The 19392-nt window shown below is 37.7% G+C and overlaps 2 protein-coding genes and 1 pseudogene across 4 annotated transcripts; 2 read left to right on the top strand and 1 right to left on the bottom strand.

The window, feature by feature from the left end:
- Positions 1-2688: 2688 nt before the first annotated feature.
- LOC109123276 (F-box protein MAX2-like) lies at positions 2689-3871 on the bottom strand (annotated as a pseudogene).
- Positions 3872-9328: 5457 nt separating this feature from the next.
- On the top strand, positions 9329-12750 carry LOC100248137 (low-temperature-induced cysteine proteinase). The gene is made up of 5 exons (XM_002266272.5): positions 9329-10028; positions 11205-11437; positions 11546-11683; positions 11766-12287; positions 12378-12750. The coding sequence occupies exons 1-5, from the start codon at positions 9557-9559 to the stop codon at positions 12516-12518; spliced, it is 1506 nt and encodes a 501-aa protein (XP_002266308.2). The 5' UTR covers positions 9329-9556; the 3' UTR covers positions 12519-12750.
- Positions 12751-15069: 2319 nt separating this feature from the next.
- On the top strand, positions 15070-18555 carry LOC100253264 (uncharacterized). 3 transcript variants are annotated; one of them, XM_002266227.4, is made up of 4 exons: positions 15070-15225; positions 15897-16931; positions 17050-18030; positions 18136-18555. In XM_002266227.4, exons 2-4 carry the CDS (start codon positions 15933-15935, stop codon positions 18172-18174), a joined length of 2019 nt encoding a protein of 672 aa, XP_002266263.1. In that variant the 5' UTR covers positions 15070-15225; positions 15897-15932; the 3' UTR covers positions 18175-18555. The 3 variants fall into 3 exon arrangements, with proteins under 3 accessions (XP_002266263.1, XP_010655526.1, XP_010655527.1); XM_010657224.2 differs by having other exon boundaries at positions 15074-15225; positions 15877-16931; XM_010657225.2 differs by lacking the exon at positions 15070-15225 and adding an exon at positions 15239-15541.
- The last annotated feature ends 837 nt before the right edge of the window (positions 18556-19392 follow it).

Here is a 19392-nt window from a genome sequence, read left to right on the forward strand (position 1 = left end):
GATACAATACTGATGCTAAAACACCTACTTGAGTCGGAAGTTTGGCTTATGAGGTCCAAAATGGTGGTGGAGTTGGCCTTTCCTACCACCAAGCACCTTGGGACTGGTCTGATGGTCTTGGTTTGGTGACTAGACTTGGAGGCTCGTTGAGGTGGAATTGACATATATCAATTTTGCTTCTGCTAAAATGAGAGGGAGGATTGTATATCTATGACAAGTGTCATCTCTACAGGTTTCACGCATCCTTGAATAATTAATGTGAGATTTACTATTTTGGAGCATTATGAAAAGGCTCCACTTTCTGCCAAACAAAACAAGAAAGCAATTCCTGCCCTCCTGGACTCTCATTGATCCCATTGCCGTTCTCCCCAATCCCCTCTCGCCTCTTGCTTTGCTCCACTCTGCTCTCAAACTCTTGATACTTCATTGTCCCTTGTGGCTGACCTCCTACAAGTAAGAACCTAACTTAAACCACTCATTAATGTGGGAAAGATTCCCTTTGTCATAAAAACAGCAAATCAGCCACCAGGTCTGCCACACTTTTAAAGCAAAAAGCATAGGTTCAATTTCAGTTGCTGCAGTTTACCAGATTCCTTGCTTATTGAACTAAACTCATTCAATTCCATCAATTCAAAAGAACAGCCAGCCAGAAATTGAACAAGACCAACCATGTTTTGGGTTGGGCCAAGTGAACTCTATGAGATGGAATTTGTTTTTCTATTTGAACTTTGAACAGGTCTGGATTTGTCTACCATTAGAATAAAACTCAATCCAAAAATGTCATTCAGACATTAGATTTCTCATAAAAAATTGTTTATTTTTTTATTTTTTTATTTTTTTTATGGTTTTTATTCAGACACAATGTTTAAAAATAAGACTTAAAAACAATACTAAAACATTTGAAGTCTGTCAAGACTTCAGACAAAAAAGACAAGCGAGGACTTAATCATATGCTAGAGCTACTCATTAGGACTGCCAGTTACATGGTAGAAAATTAAACAGCCCAACAGCTTACTGGGCTCTAGTTACTGAGCATAACCAAATCTGCCAGGAAAAAACACTAAATGGATCTAGTCTCTGTCTGAACACTTAGTTTGATTAAATACTAGGTTGTTTCCAAGGCACCTAGATGTCCAAATCTTGTGCCCAATAGATCTTTATATGGTCTCCATTGGTTAGAATGAACTTGCTGTCAAGTTGTTGTGTTGTTATTGTTCCTCTCTCTCTCTCTCTCTTTCTCTCTCCCCCTCCCTCCCTCCCTCTCCCTCTCTCCAGTTCATCACGGAACACATGCAGATTTTGCACATAATGTTTATTTTATAATAGTTGTCATGTCTTCCACAGAATGCAACAGGGTCCACAGAACAATCTTATTATTCTTGAGCTTCTTGTAATTATCAGTAGGAAATTCCTTTTCCAAATACATTCATATTAGATATGTCCTCAAAAAGTTTTTTAACTTTATGTGCATTGGCTACTTTATTTATTTATTTTGCAGTGCTCACCTGTGAATTTCATTATGCATCATGAGTACTAGCCATGGTGATGGTTTAAAATGCTCTGCTCTTTTAGCTGACGTGAACTGATTGAGCATTGACAAACAGTCACAACTCCAAATAATGAGATGGAATGTGTAAAAGAGATTCTGCCACCACCTACATTAGTCTCACATGCCTTCAAATTTTATATGGAGTACGTGGAACTCCTAACTGGATATAGTTCTCTGACAAGTTTTAGGGGTTTGATGTGCATATATTGGATGGAGATGGTCCATCGCGATCTAAAGAGCGTTAATTGCCTTGTGGATAAGCACTTGACAATCAAGATTTGCGATTTTGGACTGTCATGGATACTTACCACTACACCAATGAGAGATATATCATCTGCAGGGACTCCAGAATGGATGGCTCAGGAACTCGTCTGAAATGAACCCTTTACAGAGAAGTGTGATATTTTTTGCCTGGGGGTACTAATATGGGAGCTTTGCACTCTTACTAGGCCATGAGAAGGTGTTCCATCAGCACAAGTAAGTGTTAGGTTCTCTTACAATTATATGTTTCAATCAAGTCTGAAGTATGATTTTTTTGCCTGCTATTATTCAGGTAATTTATGCTGTTGCCAATGATGGATTGCGGCTGGAAATTCCTGAATGTCCCTTTGGCAAACTAATTGCAGGTTTATTCTTGTCAAACCTTGAAGTGTTAAAGTCTTTTATTTGGCGTGCTCTAATTTCTGAATACAATTCTTTTTCCAGATTGTTGGGTAGAACCAGACGAAGGACCTAACTGTGATGTGATTCTTTAACGCTTGCTTGATTATGAGAATACACTCCCTTGATTTAATTTATGTTTGTACAGAAAACTAGAGTGAAGGTGCTGAACTGACAGTTTCAGAATTTTTAAGTTATCATGAACTGCCGATCAGTGACCATCTTCCATTTAAATAGAATCATAAATTTTCCATGGACTTAAGTTTCAGTTTGCTCTCTGGGCACCCTGCCCTAGCCTCCCTCTTCATTAATATGTGTGCTTGCGCTGAATTTACTGTTTAAGAATTTGTATATCAAGATAATCTTCAGAGCACTTCTTCAGTTTTATTATCTTCTAATTGTATAGCATAAATTTCAGTTCCCCCTCTCTGCATATGTATGCATGCGATTTCATTTGACTTAAATTGGAGCTTGAAAACAACACAATGCTTGGACTTCAATATTATAAGGAGGCAAAGAAATTTTCAAATAACACAATAGGGACATGAGCAGCCCAGCTCCAAGTTTTCAGTCAGGTATGTGGCGCCTATTGAGGGCGTCCTTAAATCGACAGCATGAATCTACTCATACCTCTGTGCTCATATGATTCTCAGGTGCAGGGTAGTAATCCTCCCTGAGTTGTACATCTCTGAGATTTGGTATTCTCAAAAGAAACATCAAGTGTTCATTAGCTGTCCCATGAATGAAAAGCTTCCTCAGGCTCATACACTCAGCTATCAATCCTGCTGCAGGGAGAGAGTGTTCTCTGATTAGCATTCCTATCTTGTGGAGGTCAATAATTGAGCTCAATCAGATTCGCATTCCCAATCTCATTCAGGTAAAACCGCTCTCCCAGGCTTAAATCCATGTACCCTGATGGAGCAGTCAGAGCATACCCTACTACACCTCCACAGTCCACGCATTCTGGAAAGCTGAAGGTGACACACAAGGGAGCTTAGTCCAACAGTGCAGGCAGCAGGTCTCTGTTGCTGCCTGCAATCGCCTTCAACAGTTATTCTCAACTCTTCCAGAACCGGGCAATCCTCTAGTCTTGCTAGAGCCAATGGAGTCAGCAGTTCATCAGCAGCAAACCTCAAACTTGATCAGCCAGGGGCAGGTAAGGCCCCATAGCTACCAACCCATAATCAGTTAAGTGAGGACAGTTCTTGATGGACAGCGACTCCAAACGTCTGCAGAGTACAATGCCATCCGGTTGAGAATCTATTCCCTTGCAGATCCCATGGAACTGTCCCAGCTTCAAAAATTTAAGCCGTGTGCACTTGGAACTAAGCCCCTCCAGCGCTGACCAGGTATCTCTAACGTTTTGGCAAACACCAAGAACCAATTCTCCAGCATTGGCAGCCTTGCAAAAGGGTCACTGGTTGTGGTATGACTGATGAAAGCTTCTCCGGGAGCGTACACGTTTTCATCTGGATCAGCCCTAGCATCTGATAGGGTAGAAATATCAGCGAGACAGAGGAGGGGAAGACGAGGACAGTTTGAAGCAAGAGCTCGTAGAGTTTCATTGCTAAGTACAAAACCAGTGTTTCTCTGATCAAAGCATACATGTAGCAAGAAACTCATGAAGTTTCGGGCAGGCAGCAGTGATAGCGCGAAACTCATGATCAGATTTAAATCCCTCAGTGGAAGAAACGGTGAGGATATCATGACGGGAAAGGGAGGCTTCAAGACAAGGGTGAGCTTCAAGGGCTGGTGGGATATATTCTGTCCAGGAGTAAAAATTAGAGAGATGGAGGAAAGAAAGTGAGTGGCAATGCTCAAGCAGTGGGAGGAGGTCAGACCCAAATGGTAGGCAACCGCTAGTGCCAGCGGACGAGCATAACTCGATGAAAATTAGGCCAATGAGGGGCCAGAAGCTGGAGAGTGGATAGATTGAGTGTAAACATTAAGAGAGACCACATAAAGGAAGGCCTTACGAAAGAGGACAGCCAGGAGAAGGAAGTCTAGAATTGGATGGCCCCAGGGGGAAAACAGAGAGAAGTCGAGCTCAGTGATGGCTTGGAAGCAAGTTGGTAGATGTTTCGAATGTTACAACGAAGGGTGAGGGATGTCCTCTTCACGCGCTCCACCACCAAGGAGAATATGTTGGAGATAATCATATCTGGCAAATCATGCACATGGAGACTCCCCACACTTGGTGCCATTTTTCCTTCTGTGGGATTTTCTATTCCTCAACTTTTTTTCTTCCGCAAAGGGAGTGGGAATGGATGATGAGTAGCCTTGGTGTCATATGGGGATGAAGTTCATCATGCATGCAGAAACCTAAAGAGTCTTAAAGACGGACTAAGTGTTTACTTGTGTGTAAGGATGAAGATAAAGATTCAGCGCGGGAAAGTAGTGCTGGCTTAGAGGGAGGATGGGAATGAGAGAGAACTTGCATGGAGTTGTGGGGATGAAGGAAAGATACAGTAGTGGAAACTGATGCCCTTAAGGGAGGAAAGAAGCTCATGCATCTGAGCTGTGCTTGTGAGGATGAAGAAGATAAAAATGCAGTGGTGGCTCCACACGCAACAGAGAGAGAGAGAGAGAGAGAAGAAGAAGAAGAAGAAAGAAGCTCATGCATCTGAGCTATGCAGTGGTGGCTCCACATGCAACAGAGAGAGAGAGAGAGAGAGTAGTAACAGTAGTAGCAGAAACTGGTGGCCTTTAAGAGGATAGGAGGTTGTGCATCTGAGGTGAGGGGTAATGGTGAGGACTGAGGAGGAAGGGAAAGACAGAGTCACATAAACTGGTGGCTCGAGGGAGAGAGTCTCAAGGGAGGACTTGTAGGGTGGAAGATAAAGATGCGGTAAAAAGAGAGTCTCTAGTCTTTGGGTTGCCACCTGTCGCCACGGCCCACAACCCCATCACCCCTGATCGTTCATTTCACTTTTCTTACTCCTTTTTTTCCCTCCCTTTTTCCATTTCTTTTCACCTTTTTGTGATATTTCTTTTCTCAAAAATTCATTTAGTCGGCGGTAATGGTTATGCCATCGTCCAGTGGGTCCGGTCCGCTCCACATGGGTCCTATAATTCTCCAAAAACTCATGAAAATGTAAGGAAATGCGTTTGAAATATGCCTCACTTTTTCAGGAAAGAGAACTTTACTAAATGGAAGGAAATGCGTTCTGTCTATTTTATGTAAGTCTCTCAAAGTAAAAATTCTTTCACGACTCGAATAAGACCATTGATTAAATACAAAGTGATCCACAACTTTTGAAAATGGCCTTTAAGTTTCTTGATGAAGTGTTAAAGAGTTTGAAGTCATTCGGTATCATTTTGGGTTGCAGGCCTTTTGTTTCCCCATGTAGCTAGGCGCAACAGAAATGCCAGTAAAGACAAAGGAGTTCAATGCATGGAAGGCATGTCTTAAGCTTCTGTGGGTAATTTTTTTATGATAAGAGATTCTACCTATTGCAATATCTAAGACTTTCCTCTGTTCTCTACTGCCATAAAGCCAAGCCTCTGTTCTCTACCTATTAAGTTGATTATTGTTTAATATAATCAACTTGTTAAAGTGATACTCTTTCCTAACTAATTATTTGCCTTGTTTTTCTATCACTATGAGTTGTGGAATCTGTCCATGAAAGGGCTCCTGGATGAAAAGTCATCCCGTTTCAGATAAGCCTTTAACCATGTGTTATTTTTTATTTTTTTTTGGTTTACAACTGGTAATTACTCTAAATTAACTATTCAAGTCTGGCTAGGGACCAGCAAAACCTAACCAAGACTGCAGTTCTAAGGTAAAGTGAAAGAACAAAATACTAAAAATGAGGTTGAGTAACAATTCCAATCATTTTTACACTTATCGATTTAGATATATAGTGAAAAAAAAAAATACTTAGAATGCTTTGATAATCAAATGACTAAAAGCCCAAAAAAATGGAAGTTGTAAAACTTGAAGAAGGAGCAATGTCAAAGAAACTTAGGTGGTGTTTGTTTTTTTGACTTTTTACTGAAAGCAATTTGTTTTCAAAATTTAGTTTGTTTGTTTTTCTAATTTTTCGTAACTTATTATAAATTTTTTATTAATTAGAAAAAGCCAAAATATGTAACTTTTTCTAAATAGAAAAAATAACATATTGATTTTTCTTTACTTTTTAATAATTATAGAAATAAAATACTATAAAAACAAACAACCTAATATTTAACACTATTAAACATTAAAATTTTATTTAGAATTAAATAAAAAAAAACAAACACCACCTTAGGATTGAAGAAAGTCCAAAAGTTCAAAATTAGTTAAATAACATATGATAATATTAAAATATAATAGTTAATTTATGTGGAAAGGTTTAAGATTAACGCGTGTATACTCAACAAAGTTAGATATATGAAATTTGTGATACGTAAAATATTGCAGTTGTTTGTGTATGAGTTTGTTTCTTTTCATATGTAGGTATGAAATCATTGGGGACGGTGTATATTGTGAATCTAAATTTTATAAGTTCAAATTTTTGGGAAAATTAATAATTTAATATTAAACTTTTAGTAAAATTGATAGCTTAAAAATTCTTTTAATATATCAAGGACACACTCTCTTGGATGATTAAAAATGCAAGTATTCCTTAAATTTATACTCCCTGGCATAACTGTGCTTTTGGCATTGGAGCCGGAGCAAATATAAAGATGGTCATAGAGGGATTTGAATCCTTCCTCACGAATAGGTAAATAATCCCCTTATTACTATTAGACTAGACATACTTTTTTGTCATTTTTTTGCCCCTTGAAATTAATAGCTAGATTTAAGCCATCTCAAATCATTTGCTGGCTTCACCACCGGCCACCGTTGGCAGGTATCCAAGTCAATGAGATATTGGGATGGTGACATGCCATTTTGCTAGGCACTGGCTCCAAACCTAACGCTCAACTTGGATTTTATTTATAGGTACTAAACCCAATTATACCCCTGCCACAATTCTCTCCCAGAGTGGGAGTCTTGGGGAAATGCAAGTAATATTGAATTGACATAATCATTAATTATATGGGAGTGGTCATTATCAAGAATTAGTTAATTAAACCCAAGGTGAGAAAGCAAAAATGGACAATGTGGTAGCTGCAAACCTACCAGCTTTTTCTAGGCAAGGAATGACAAGTAGGTCATGATACTTTGACGGAAAATCCTTATCCATAACCCTCCCGCCAAAATCTGCTAAGCCATTACTTAACCATGAAGAAAGCTTCAAAAGCAAAATATGGTGGATAATTTTATTTTTTGGACCGACATAAATAATTATTGAATGAAAATGGTGGACTTTTATCTTAAGCTATGATGTTTGTGGCTGGAGCCGAGTGCCAGTAGTTGGGAATGGACTATGACCTTAGGAATGACAAGCAAGGTAGCCTAAAATATCATACGGACGTGCCAACCAGTCACATTCAAATATTTTTCACATGGCATCAACATGCAGGCCTTGCTTTTTGCCAATACCTTATCAAAAACCAGCGCACCCTAACCCTTCCAAGTGTGATCTTGACTCAACCGCTACCATACAATTTCTTTCGATACTCTGCTCAATTGCATCTAGGGTTCCCCGCCTTGATTCACAAAATAGAGCACCATGTTGTGACCACAATTTTACCTCTAGAGGTACATAAAATCAGATGACCTTCATCTCGGGCAATCAAGAGCACTACCCTCCCACCAACTAGTAAAACCTATTTGACCTAATGATTCAATTAAAATTTTTATTTGTTTATTTATTCATATTAATTCATATCAGACCATAAAATATTAATAAACGTGGCATATTGATATAGGAACAGCATGTTCTAACACAACATTGTCACACTCTAATATCAGGAGTTGCCTCAATTATGTATATCTATGGGGAATGGGGTTTGCCATGTGCACTCATTCCATTTGATATATTTTAGATCATAATTCAGATCTGATTTCGAGGGTTAGGCCATCAGATGAGCTCCACTGATTTAGCACCATTAAGTTATCATACATTTGTAGCCAACTACTTCCTTGAACAAGACAAATCAAGTTGTTGACCAGCATCACACCTAATCTTCCTGAACCCAACAACTCAAGGGGGCAATCTCCTGCTGTCCCAAAGAATTAAAACTAGGCTTGTTAACCAAAAATCTAAACTTCCAAATTTAACTTAAACTTCTAATTACAAGAATGTCGGATCTGTTCATTACAAGTATATAGTTAAAGTAATGCTCAAAAGCAAATTATGAATGCTAACAATAAAAAAGGAAAAATCATATAAGGACATCATTTACCAAAGATGAATTGCACTATAGATTTGGGTTTCATACCCAACAAATGTTAGAAACAAACGCAATATTGCTGCCTTGACTTTAGATACAAAAACAAACGGACAATATTGGATTCTTGTGAACAGTATTGAAGGCAGTCGTGCAGGGATGTAGATCACATGCTTCGCTTTCTATTGATGAGCCATTATGATGCTGCGAAGATACATCTGTGGAGGTGTGGTCCTGTAGAAATTGTTTTTTTTTTTGCTTTTTTGGAAGAATTTAAGACCCCCTTTGGAAACTTTCTTAAAAGTAGTTTTTGATGTTTTTATTGCATGAATAGTTTTCTAATTCAGAATTTTTTTTTTTTTTTTACAAATCATTAATAGAAAATGTTTTTTTATTTTTTTTTTTGAGAATTTGTTATAAAAATATATTGTTATTCTACAATATATTTGAGATATTTTAAATTATTTTTTTGTAAAATGTTCTTAATAACAATTGAAAATGCTAAGTTTATGTATTTATTTCACAATTATTTACTAAAAGGGCATATATCCTTAAGGCCAAAGGCCAATACGCTTGAAGCTCCTTTCAATTTATTAGCTTGTATACATCTGAATCCTGGATGCCCTACATGCCAAGATCATAGCCATTTCCATTAGGAGGCCCAAATGTTCCATTATTCCTCATTGTCTTACCAAATGGTCTGATCTCCATATATTGCTGACTGTTAGCTGTCTGTGGACGAGCTCAACCGACGAGTCAATGGTCATGAAGGTTAGAAGAAGGGCATCACCAGAATAATTTGGTACCACAGACGTGGAAGATAAAATATTAGAAATCACAGAATGACCCTCATAAAATCAACATTATTCTCCAGTTTTTAGCCTCATTGTCCCCATGATTTTCATATTCCTAAATGTTATTTTGGTCTTTCCAGGAAACAATTTCATATTCTTATCATTGAGAAATTGAGGTGCCAAGGTCTTAGGCTGACTGGTTGGCTTGGTGCAGCTAGCTTTCTCTGCATTTCCACCTTATATAGAACAGACTGAGAAAGAAAAGACTATCACTGGAAACCCAGTAGAGAATATGGGTTCCCAGAAAATTCAACTGGCTCTTGTCCTCTTCATCTGGGCTTCACTGGCATGTCTCTCTTCAAGCCTCCCCACTGAATTCTACATAACTGGAGAGGAGTTTGCATCGGAAGAGAGAGTAAGAGAGCTGTTCCATCTATGGAAGGAGAGGCACAAGAGAGTGTACAAGCATGCGGAGGAGACAGCCAAGAGGTTCGAGATTTTCAAGGAAAATTTGAAGTATGTGATAGAGAGGAACTCAAAGGGGCATAGGCATACGCTTGGAATGAACAAGTTTGCAGACATGAGTAATGAGGAGTTCAAGGAGAAGTATTTATCCAAGATTAAGAAGCCAATCAATAAGAAAAACAACTATCTCCGGAGAAGCATGCAGCAGAAGAAGGGCACGGCGTCCTGTGAGGCGCCTTCCTCCCTGGATTGGAGGAAGAAGGGCGTTGTCACCGGGATAAAAGACCAAGGCGATTGTGGTAAGTCTTAACCATCCCCTACAATTCTTTGATTTGATGATTAAAGACAAGACACAAAGTTTCCCAAAATTTGAAGTTCATTATAAGACTATCATTTGCCATTGTGGATTTGGGAGTTACATGAATTAAATCTTAGATACCATAATCAGGAATAGCAACGGGCAGGTTTGGGACGGGTAGCCCCCATCCCAACCTCACCCCATTAATTCAAAATAAGTCTCATTCCCGTCTCATTTAAAAAATTAAATGGGAAAGGGTGAGATGGGGCAAGTATGAGAAATTCTCATACTCACCTCGCTCTGCTTCATTTGACTTTTTATTATTATTTATTATTTATTTTTAATTATATTAAAATAAATATATTTTATAAATAATTAAATTATCATATTTTTTATTACTTATTTTATTATTATTTATATATTAAAATAGTAAAATTAAAATTTAAAAATTAATTTTATATATAATCAGGATGTGACGAATACCCAAAAAATTCTATCCCATTGCCATCCTTAGCCATAATGAGGGGTTTTGGTATTACTAGGTGCTTTGCCACATACGTTGTTTCTAGGCTTTGTCCCCCCTCAAAATAAAAACTCAAGGAGAATTTTTGAGAACAATTGCAACAAAAAGGGCCCCCTTTTTAGGGCCTTTGAACAATTAACATGCTACAAAAATATGAAATGTCAATTAATAATTTGCCACTGTCACAAATTTATAATTCCCTAGAGGCCCTCTTGTTGAGATTAGGCAGTTGCCGTCCTCCTTTTTCACTTTCTTGATAGCTCATATTTTATTACTTTCCTTGGTCAACTATAATAAGATATTAACTATTTAGTGTCAATACTTTATATTTATATTGTTGATTAATGATTTAAATTAAGTTTTTAAGCATGTAATTGTAATTGTCTGAACATGATATTACGATTCTTTTGGGACGGGTGACTCCTCACTTACCAGCTATGATGAATGATGGGTGTTTATTTGAACTTTGACTTTTAGATGAACCAAGAAAATTAGATAGGAGAAGGAAATGACCAAACTATCCTGTGACCATAATTTCCCCAGATAAATAATCTAAAACTTTGGTTGGGAAAAGTTATAGATGGTTGCAATCAGTAAAGGGATTTGATCAAGAATTCGAAATTGTTACTTGTGCCTCTGCTTAATGTCACACAGGAAGTTGCTGGGCGTTCTCTTCCACTGGAGCCATGGAAGGAATAAATGCCATAGTCACTGGAGACCTCATTAGTCTGTCGGAGCAAGAACTTGTAGACTGTGATACAACCAACTATGGATGCGAAGGAGGTTACATGGACTATGCTTTTGAGTGGGTTATAAGCAATGGTGGGATCGATTCAGAATCGGATTATCCCTACACAGGCACTGATGGTACCTGTAACACAACCAAGGTCTGTTTAGTAAAGAATTATAATACCTTTTGGCAAAAAATTCATTCTTCATTGATCTCACTTGATGTTTGTGTAGTTTTATCATTTGTATGGGTTTTCTTTGATCAGGAGGATACCAAAGTCGTTAGTATTGATGGCTACAAAGATGTCGATGAATCGGACAGTGCTCTCTTATGTGCTGCTGTCAACCAACCTATTAGCGTGGGCATGGATGGCTCTGCTCTTGACTTCCAGCTCTACACATCTGTAGGTCTTACTGCTAATTTATCATTTACATTTACGAATCCGAATACGAAAATGTAAACGATGGTAATTTGAATTTGTTCAGGGAATATATGCTGGGGATTGCTCGGATGATCCAGATGACATTGACCATGCAGTTCTGATAGTTGGCTATGGCTCTGAAGATAGTGAAGACTACTGGATTTGTAAGAATTCATGGGGAACAAGCTGGGGAATGGAGGGGTACTTCTACATAAAGAGGAACACTGATTTACCATATGGAGAATGCGCCATCAATGCCATGGCTTCCTATCCGACCAAAGAGTCTTCTTCACCATCTCCTTATCCATCCCCAGCTGTTCCACCACCGCCGCCGCCCCCACCATCCCCGCCACCGCCTCCCCCTCCCTCCCCACCACCTCCCTCTCCTGGCCCTTCCCCTAGTGAGTGCGGTGACTTTTCCTATTGCCCGAGCGATGAGACTTGCTGTTGCATATATGAGTTCTATGATTTTTGCCTGATCTACGGCTGCTGTGAATACGAGAACGCCGTTTGCTGCACTGGAACAGAGTACTGCTGCCCCAGTGACTACCCCATTTGCGATGTGGAAGAAGGCCTATGTCTCAAGGTATATATGACTATCCCATCAGTGTTTCTGCTTTTGTTCTTGGGAACGTTATAATTCACCTTATCTGTTTGTATGTTTTTTGTATTACAGAACCAGGGAGACTACCTAGGAGTAGCAGCAAAGAAGAGAAAGATGGCGAAGCACAAGTTCCCCTGGACTAAAATAGAAGAAACACAGAAGACATACCAACCTCTGGAGTGGAAGAGGAACAGGTTTGCTGCGATGCGTTGAGAAGGGGAAAGATGAATGAGACTTATGAGTTTGAATTTTAAAGATTGTCAGTCATTTGTCCTATTTCTTCCTCCCCAGGGGGAGCGACCATTACATTGTCCTGTTTTGAATGTATGGTCTGATGCACATTGGACATATGTAGTAAGCATAATCAACAGCAGAAGATGGGAAAATTTGATTTCTTTTCTACGGGTAATGTATTGGAACACTATCTTTATCGTTTGCGATTGTATTTCCCTGTTTGGTTGTTTGTCCTACCTTGCAGCACATGCCCTGTCATATAATTACAATACAGGGTTCAGTAATTCATCCTGCAAAAAGGCTATCAGGTGAGAATTTAGAATCTTCAATGAAAATGTCCCTGGAAATCTCAGATACAAGCCTAGTGGGCTAAAAACTGTGGGGCGAGAGGAGTTTAGCAGCTAACTGTGGCCATGGACTAGGCCACGAAAATAGATGGATTTCATTGAGGGCTTGAAAACTGCTTTTTAAAAATTATTTTTGAAAATGTCTGCAATCTCTTCATTTCCTGAGAAAAAAAAAAAAAGAGAACATTAACTTTTATATTGTTTTCAAATTACCCTCTTTTATATTACAAAAAAGGCTGTGAGGACTGAGGGCTAATCAATATTTTTCATTCACTTGGCTCGACTAGTAGGTAGGGAAGCATAAAAATGGGAAGAAGCCTTGGATTGAGATACAATGTTCCCCTTAAATGAAAAGCTGACTGTGGTTGGACCTTCCATGTCCACCTATATCATATCGTTGAACATAAATTATTATCAAATATGACATGAACTCAAAAAAGAATTAGGTATGATATGACTTTAAAACAATTTGCTAAAACTTCAATGTTACACAATTTGTTTTGAACTTTGAAGTGAGGGGACCCCAAACATGCAGAGGAATTTTTGTGATCCTTTGCATGTCTACACAAGGAAGGGCCTGCGTGACTCTGGTGTGTGAACAAGACTGGGTTGTCTTTTACTCAAAGCTCTTTCTTATAATGCAGGGTAGGCACCTTTCCTTATGAAAGATTCTAACTTGACTCGATTAAAGTCAATAATGGCGGACCCCCTAAAGCCATGAAAAGCTTTCCGCGGGCCACGTGGACCGGACCTACTCACATGGGTTGAATTCCAAGCTTTGATCTGATGGATCTAGGTCTTCAACCAACACTTTGTAGTGCTTTTATACCCCATTACATTCTTAAAAAAAAAAAAAAAAAAATTTAAATTGCATATGATTTTTTTTTTTTTTTAATATCCATGATTATCTCGTAGAGATTAGGGTCTCATTGATAATTTTTGTAAATATACTCCATGTACTAGCTTACAAGTTTGTAAGAATCATTCTCCTCAAAATATCTATGACTCTTATTTTGTCCAACAATAGGTTATTAGTATTATTTTTTATTTCTAAAAATAGAAAACTTGGCCTTATTTGTTTCTACCTAAGTCTCATTCCCTTATGCTTTAGTCCAATAACTTATATTTTATTGTACATTTTCAAAGGTTCAAATTCAATGTTCAATAGAGACCAATTTAATACCTTAGAATTTTCCAAGAAGAAAAAAATGTAAGTGAAAAAGATTTACACTATGATTTTTTGTATTTGCAACCCTCTTCGTGTAGACTATTTTTTTCTTTTCATTTTGAAAGAATATGAAAGCATATTTGGACCCTTTTTTTTCCATTTAATTTTTTGGAAACAAAGAATTTTTTTGATAACTATTTTAAAAAATAATTTTTAAAAATTGCTCTCTTACATTTGTAAAATAAAAGTTTATTTGAAAACTTAAAATATTTTTAACCTATTTTTAAATATGTTTTTAAAATAATCATATTTGTATAATTATTTTTTAAAACAATTGTCATAAAACAACTAAAAGATATTTTCCCAAAATATTTTGTATTTTATTTTTTGAGAATTTTTTTTGAAGAAAGTAAAAAATAAAAAATAAAAAAATAAAAATCATAACATGATATTTATATTATATAAATTTTTAACTATATTTCTTTTTATTTATTTTTAAAAATTAGTGAAAAATTAAAATCAAGTAAGATTTTATATATTTCATTTATTAAGAAATACTTGTCATTTTTCTTAATCATAAGCATTTTCAAGAAAACAAAAATGGGAAGTAAAATCATAAAATGAAAATTGAAAATAAGAACTTGACCATTTAAGGGGTACTTACCATATTAAATGTGGGTCGGTCCCTCATTTAAATATTCTACTTCCCCCAACCGCATCTATGTCCGTGACCAACCCCCCTGATTCCTCTCTTTTCCTTTTTATATTATTATGCTTGCTTTATCATACCTTATCAAATTTATAGTAATACTATCTATTGTGAGAAATTATTAATATTTTATTTTAATTTATATTAAAAATAATAATAAAAAGTTACCAATTTAATATGTCGGTTAAAGACAAAAATGGAAAAACAGGGTAGAATGATGGCAAGGGATGAATATGGCACACGACAAACGCGTGCGAATGCCTCAATGGCCAAGAGCCTTATCTCGGTCTCTCTGGTCTCTAGTCTACACGAAAACGATTGTGAAAGCAAAAGTATATGTAGAGAGCGGAATTGGAGTGAGAACTTTCTCGCTTTCTCTCTCTTCTTCCTTCTTTTTGTCTCTTTACTCCTGAAGTTTCGGCAGGATCCCCGGCGACACCGCTCGGTACTGCATCTCCACAGGTATGCCTATCTCTTGGTTCCATCTCTTTCACCCGGCCGCTGTCTTTGATTCTTGTTTTTTGGTTTTTATTTTATTCGAGCCGAACAACTTTGAATAATTGTATGCAAAATGGTGAATCCGGCTATTTCGGTTTCAATGGGTTTTCAACTGAATTTTTTCGTGAATTTGAGTTCGCTGTCGAGGAAATGGGTGGTTTTGGTTTGGGATTCAAGCTTTTGAGTTACCGGACAAGTTTTTCTTGAATTTCGATTTTGTGCCTCTGAACTCAACTCAGCTAAATCTAACACAACTGATTCTGTTTTTGCTAACAAAGCGGTATTAATTTCTTTTTCCTTTTTTTTTTTCCCCTTTGCTTCTCCTCAGTTTTCTCAATAACCAAACTGTACTTTTACTTTATTTTTGGTTATACTCCGTAGATCATAAAGTTATATGTTTCTGATATTCAAGTGGCTTCATCGTTCGTTTTCTGTTTGGCTGTGAAGTGTGTTCGAATCATTTCATTTGATAGTATCATTAAATTGAACTGTAGTATATATTAGTTTGGAAATTAGACTTTTCAACAATTATTTTCAGATTTCTGTGGATAATAGGGGATACAGAGTAGATTGTTTTGTTCGCTATCTTTTTTCATTGTTTATTGATTTTGATAGACTGATGAACTTTGAATTAGAGGAGAAGTGCGGAGAACCAACTCTACAGAGAGTTCATGGAGGGAAAGCAATTGAATTTTAGTGCACCACTTCTATCAGTGAGGCGAATTTCATCGACATTGGGTTCTTCAGATGGACAGAAAAAGAAGATGATTGAAAATCCGCGGCCCTATAGACAGATTTCTATTCCTTCTTACATACCATACTCCAGCGTCGATCAGGTGACAGAACCAGTTGCAGTCCCTTTTCGCTGGGAGCAGATTCCGGGAAGAGCCAAGGATGGAAGTGAACCAGAGCCCCAGTTGCATGATGAAGAGCTTTCAAGCACTCCAAGGGTTCCACCAGGGAGGGTTTTTGATGTTATACAGAAGCCTGCAGAAATTGAATCTGACAATCGGAATATTTTTAGGCCCCAAAATGAAACATCTTCCTTGGATGAAAATTTTACTAACTTGGAGGGATTACACGAGGAAGGAGATTCTGATAACGATAGTGGCAGCGATGCCTATTCTGATGCGGTTGACTCACTGTCCCCAACGAATTCATTGTCTTTAAGCTGTAGTGTTAGTGGTTTGAGTGGGTCTGATGGTCCAGATGTCAAACCTTCTGGAACCTTCTCCATAGATCCACAAACTCGAGATCTTATGATGAATCGCTTCTTACCTGCAGCAAAGGCAATGGTCTTGGAAACACCTCACTACGCTTCAAGGAAGCAATCTGTGGTACTTGAACAGCCTAGACAGGTTAAAAGGGTGATCAGCGAGGATACAAAACCTTCTCTTAATAAATATTCGACAGACATCATACCGTATTATGGCCAATATGAAGAGGAAGAGGGAAGGGAAAGTGAAGATGAACATGATGAATATGATGCTTCTGGCAACATACCAGGTTGTGGATTAATTCCCCGGTTTTGCTTAAAGAATTCTTTGTGCCTCTTAGATCCGGTGCCAGGGATGAAAGTAAGGACCCGGGTTCCCAAATCTTCTGCCCGAGTTGTTAAAAAACTGTCCAAGCATGCATATGTCAGAGATCATGACCGAATTGTTACAAAGGTAACTGCTGGATTATTGTGTATTTCTTTTTATCTTTATTTGCTTTTTTACCATTCCATATTCTGGTTCCAACTGGTATTGATGGATGTTCCCTGGTGGTGATGCTGTGTACAAGCAGAATGCTTGGGATGCTTTTCGTCGGAACCAATTAGATTATGAAGTCCAATCATCTAAGCTGCATGAAGTTGGGAATATGATGACTGTGGAATCCAATTGTACCTATTCCAGTGACTCACAAGCAACAGATGGGTCATCTCCCCACAGACACTCAAGTAGCGGCGGTGGCATATCTCCATACAGGAATGAAGCACCTCACTCTCCCTTTCATGAAGGAATGGGGTTCCTTGGTGTACCTATAGAAGTTGACAATTTCAAGGCTGATAGGTTAATTTTTTATAGCCAAGCCTGTAAGAACTTTTCGGAGATATTATCCCCCGAAGAAAATAAACAAGGGCCAGGCTCAGTTAGCCCCATAGTTGAGAAAACATTGTACATAGATTCTGTAGATGTTGCAGAATTTCAACATCCAAGTTATTCTGACACCAAGGAGCTGATGGACACTGCTGGTTTAGATTTTGGGACCTTGGTAGAAAGAAGAGGAATAGAAGAAGCTTCTAGTGCGGAATCTTCTTTTCAAGATATAAGATGCCTGAACATTTCAAAGGGGGGCATATTGAAATTAAAAGCCCCTGGATCTGTTGACTCCCTGCCTTCATCCTCTGACATACCACATATCAATAGCCAAGAAGACACACTGGACAGCTTTAGACTGGATCAAGGTCTCGATCAGGAATTTAGGTCCTTGGAATTCTCCAAAGGGCCTATTGATGGAAACCTAAGTATGAACAATGAGCAGATTCTAAAAGCAGATGATCAAGTTGATTCAAATGTCACATTCTTACAGTCCCCTGTTCCCCCAGCCTTACCAAAGTCACCTTCTGAGTCTTGGCTCTGGCGTACTGTTTCTTTGCAGAAACCACACCAAAGAAGCAAGTTTCATCCTAGAAAGCAGGCTCCCAAGACTTCCTCCACGGATACAAAGTGGGAAACCATTGTAAAAACTTCTAAGTTGCATTATGATCATGTACGCTATTCTGAGGTAACTTCATTGCCACCCTGAGTCTTTATATATATATAATTTTGTGATCAAGGATTTATTGGTGAGAGACCTGAGATGAACTAAAAATTCCTTTTACCTTGACAGGAACTAATTGCTCATGTTCCTCAGCTACCCAAAACTTGAAAGTGCTAGGATCCCATGAAGTCCTTATTCACAATATTAGGATGTTTTTATCCAATATTGTCAAAGGTAATTGTAATTTTCCAGAGGTCCCCTTACCCTATTGTTCTCACTGATGTTATGTTAGGTATAGTGGAATTCAGTGTGGTTATTTCTTATTTTGTCAACAGAAGTTTATACTTACTGTCCATTCCTTCTCTTACATCAGAATGAGGCTGAGGTGGTAGTCATATATTGGATCAAATTTTGTTTGTTGTAATGCTCATTAAATTTTCTTGCTTCAATCTGGTTTCTTTGTTTGCCTCACATGTCTGTATTTTCATAAAAGAATACCCCTTTTTGGTTGTGAATGAAGATGCTGCTTCCTTGGTAGCTTACAGATTTCACTAGTGTAATTATGTGAAATATCGGATTCTTTGGAGCTCTTTGCCTATGAGGCAATGTGGGAGATAGTACTGTCCGTGTACTCTGCCAATTTTGTTGTTCAATCGATTTTAGGCGATTCAGATGCTCTTTTATTTCATGTTAATCTTGGGGTAGTGAATGGCGGCGTTCTTGCCTAAGAGGATGCTAGAATTGGCACCGAAGCCAAATTGATAGTGAAGGTGAACATTATCCAAGAAAAAGAAAAGTATACTTTAAGGTTACAGGGCAAACAAGGGTAGTTTTGCCGCTTTTAATTTTTTCCAACAATTTTGTTTAATGTTAGGGAGATTTATTGGTATATATGTTAGGGAAATCCCATGGTTTTAAAAACTGATCGGACTGGTCTGTCCGACCGGTCACGGTTTCGGTTTGGTCCGGAAAATTGGACCAAAAAGTGATCGAATCGGTATCGAACCGCTTGAACTAGCGATTCGACCGATGAACCGAACGAACCGGTCGATTCAATCATTTTTTATTTATTCCCAACAACTCATTTTCCTTCCCATCCCCTCCCCCCAAAGCCCCCCACCATCGGCATGCCTTCCTCGCCTTCCATTTTTGTTTTTTAAAATTTAATTTTTATGTTCTATATTTAATTTCTTAATTTTTTGTTATTATAATTGTAATGATATGTTTGATATTTAATTTTTTTTATTTTTGTTTTATTTATTGCACATTGAAATTTTAATTTATTGAAATTATTGAAAATATTGGGTTGATTGACATCTATCAATAGAAAATTTTATGAAAAAACTCAATAAACAGTGTAGATGTTGTCAAAATTTAGATAGAGTT

Source organism: Vitis vinifera, chromosome 10, assembly GCF_030704535.1.
Source record: "Vitis vinifera cultivar Pinot Noir 40024 chromosome 10, ASM3070453v1".
Classification (NCBI taxonomy): domain Eukaryota; kingdom Viridiplantae; phylum Streptophyta; class Magnoliopsida; order Vitales; family Vitaceae; genus Vitis; species Vitis vinifera.

Excerpts from the sequence above, each read along its gene's own strand:
- LOC100253264 (XM_002266227.4), top strand. The coding sequence starts at position 15,933 with ATGGAGGGAAAGCAATTGAATTTTAGTGCACCACTTCTATCAGTGAGG. Across the intron at positions 16,932-17,049 it reads ATGACCGAATTGTTACAAAG|AATGCTTGGGATGCTTTTCG; the intron begins GTAACTGCTGGA and ends GTGTACAAGCAG. Across the intron at positions 18,031-18,135 it reads ATCATGTACGCTATTCTGAG|GAACTAATTGCTCATGTTCC; the intron begins GTAACTTCATTG and ends TTACCTTGACAG.
- LOC100248137 (XM_002266272.5), top strand. The coding sequence starts at position 9,557 with ATGGGTTCCCAGAAAATTCAACTGGCTCTTGTCCTCTTCATCTGGGCT. Across the intron at positions 11,684-11,765 it reads ACTTCCAGCTCTACACATCT|GGAATATATGCTGGGGATTG; the intron begins GTAGGTCTTACT and ends GAATTTGTTCAG. Across the intron at positions 12,288-12,377 it reads AAGAAGGCCTATGTCTCAAG|AACCAGGGAGACTACCTAGG; the intron begins GTATATATGACT and ends TTTGTATTACAG.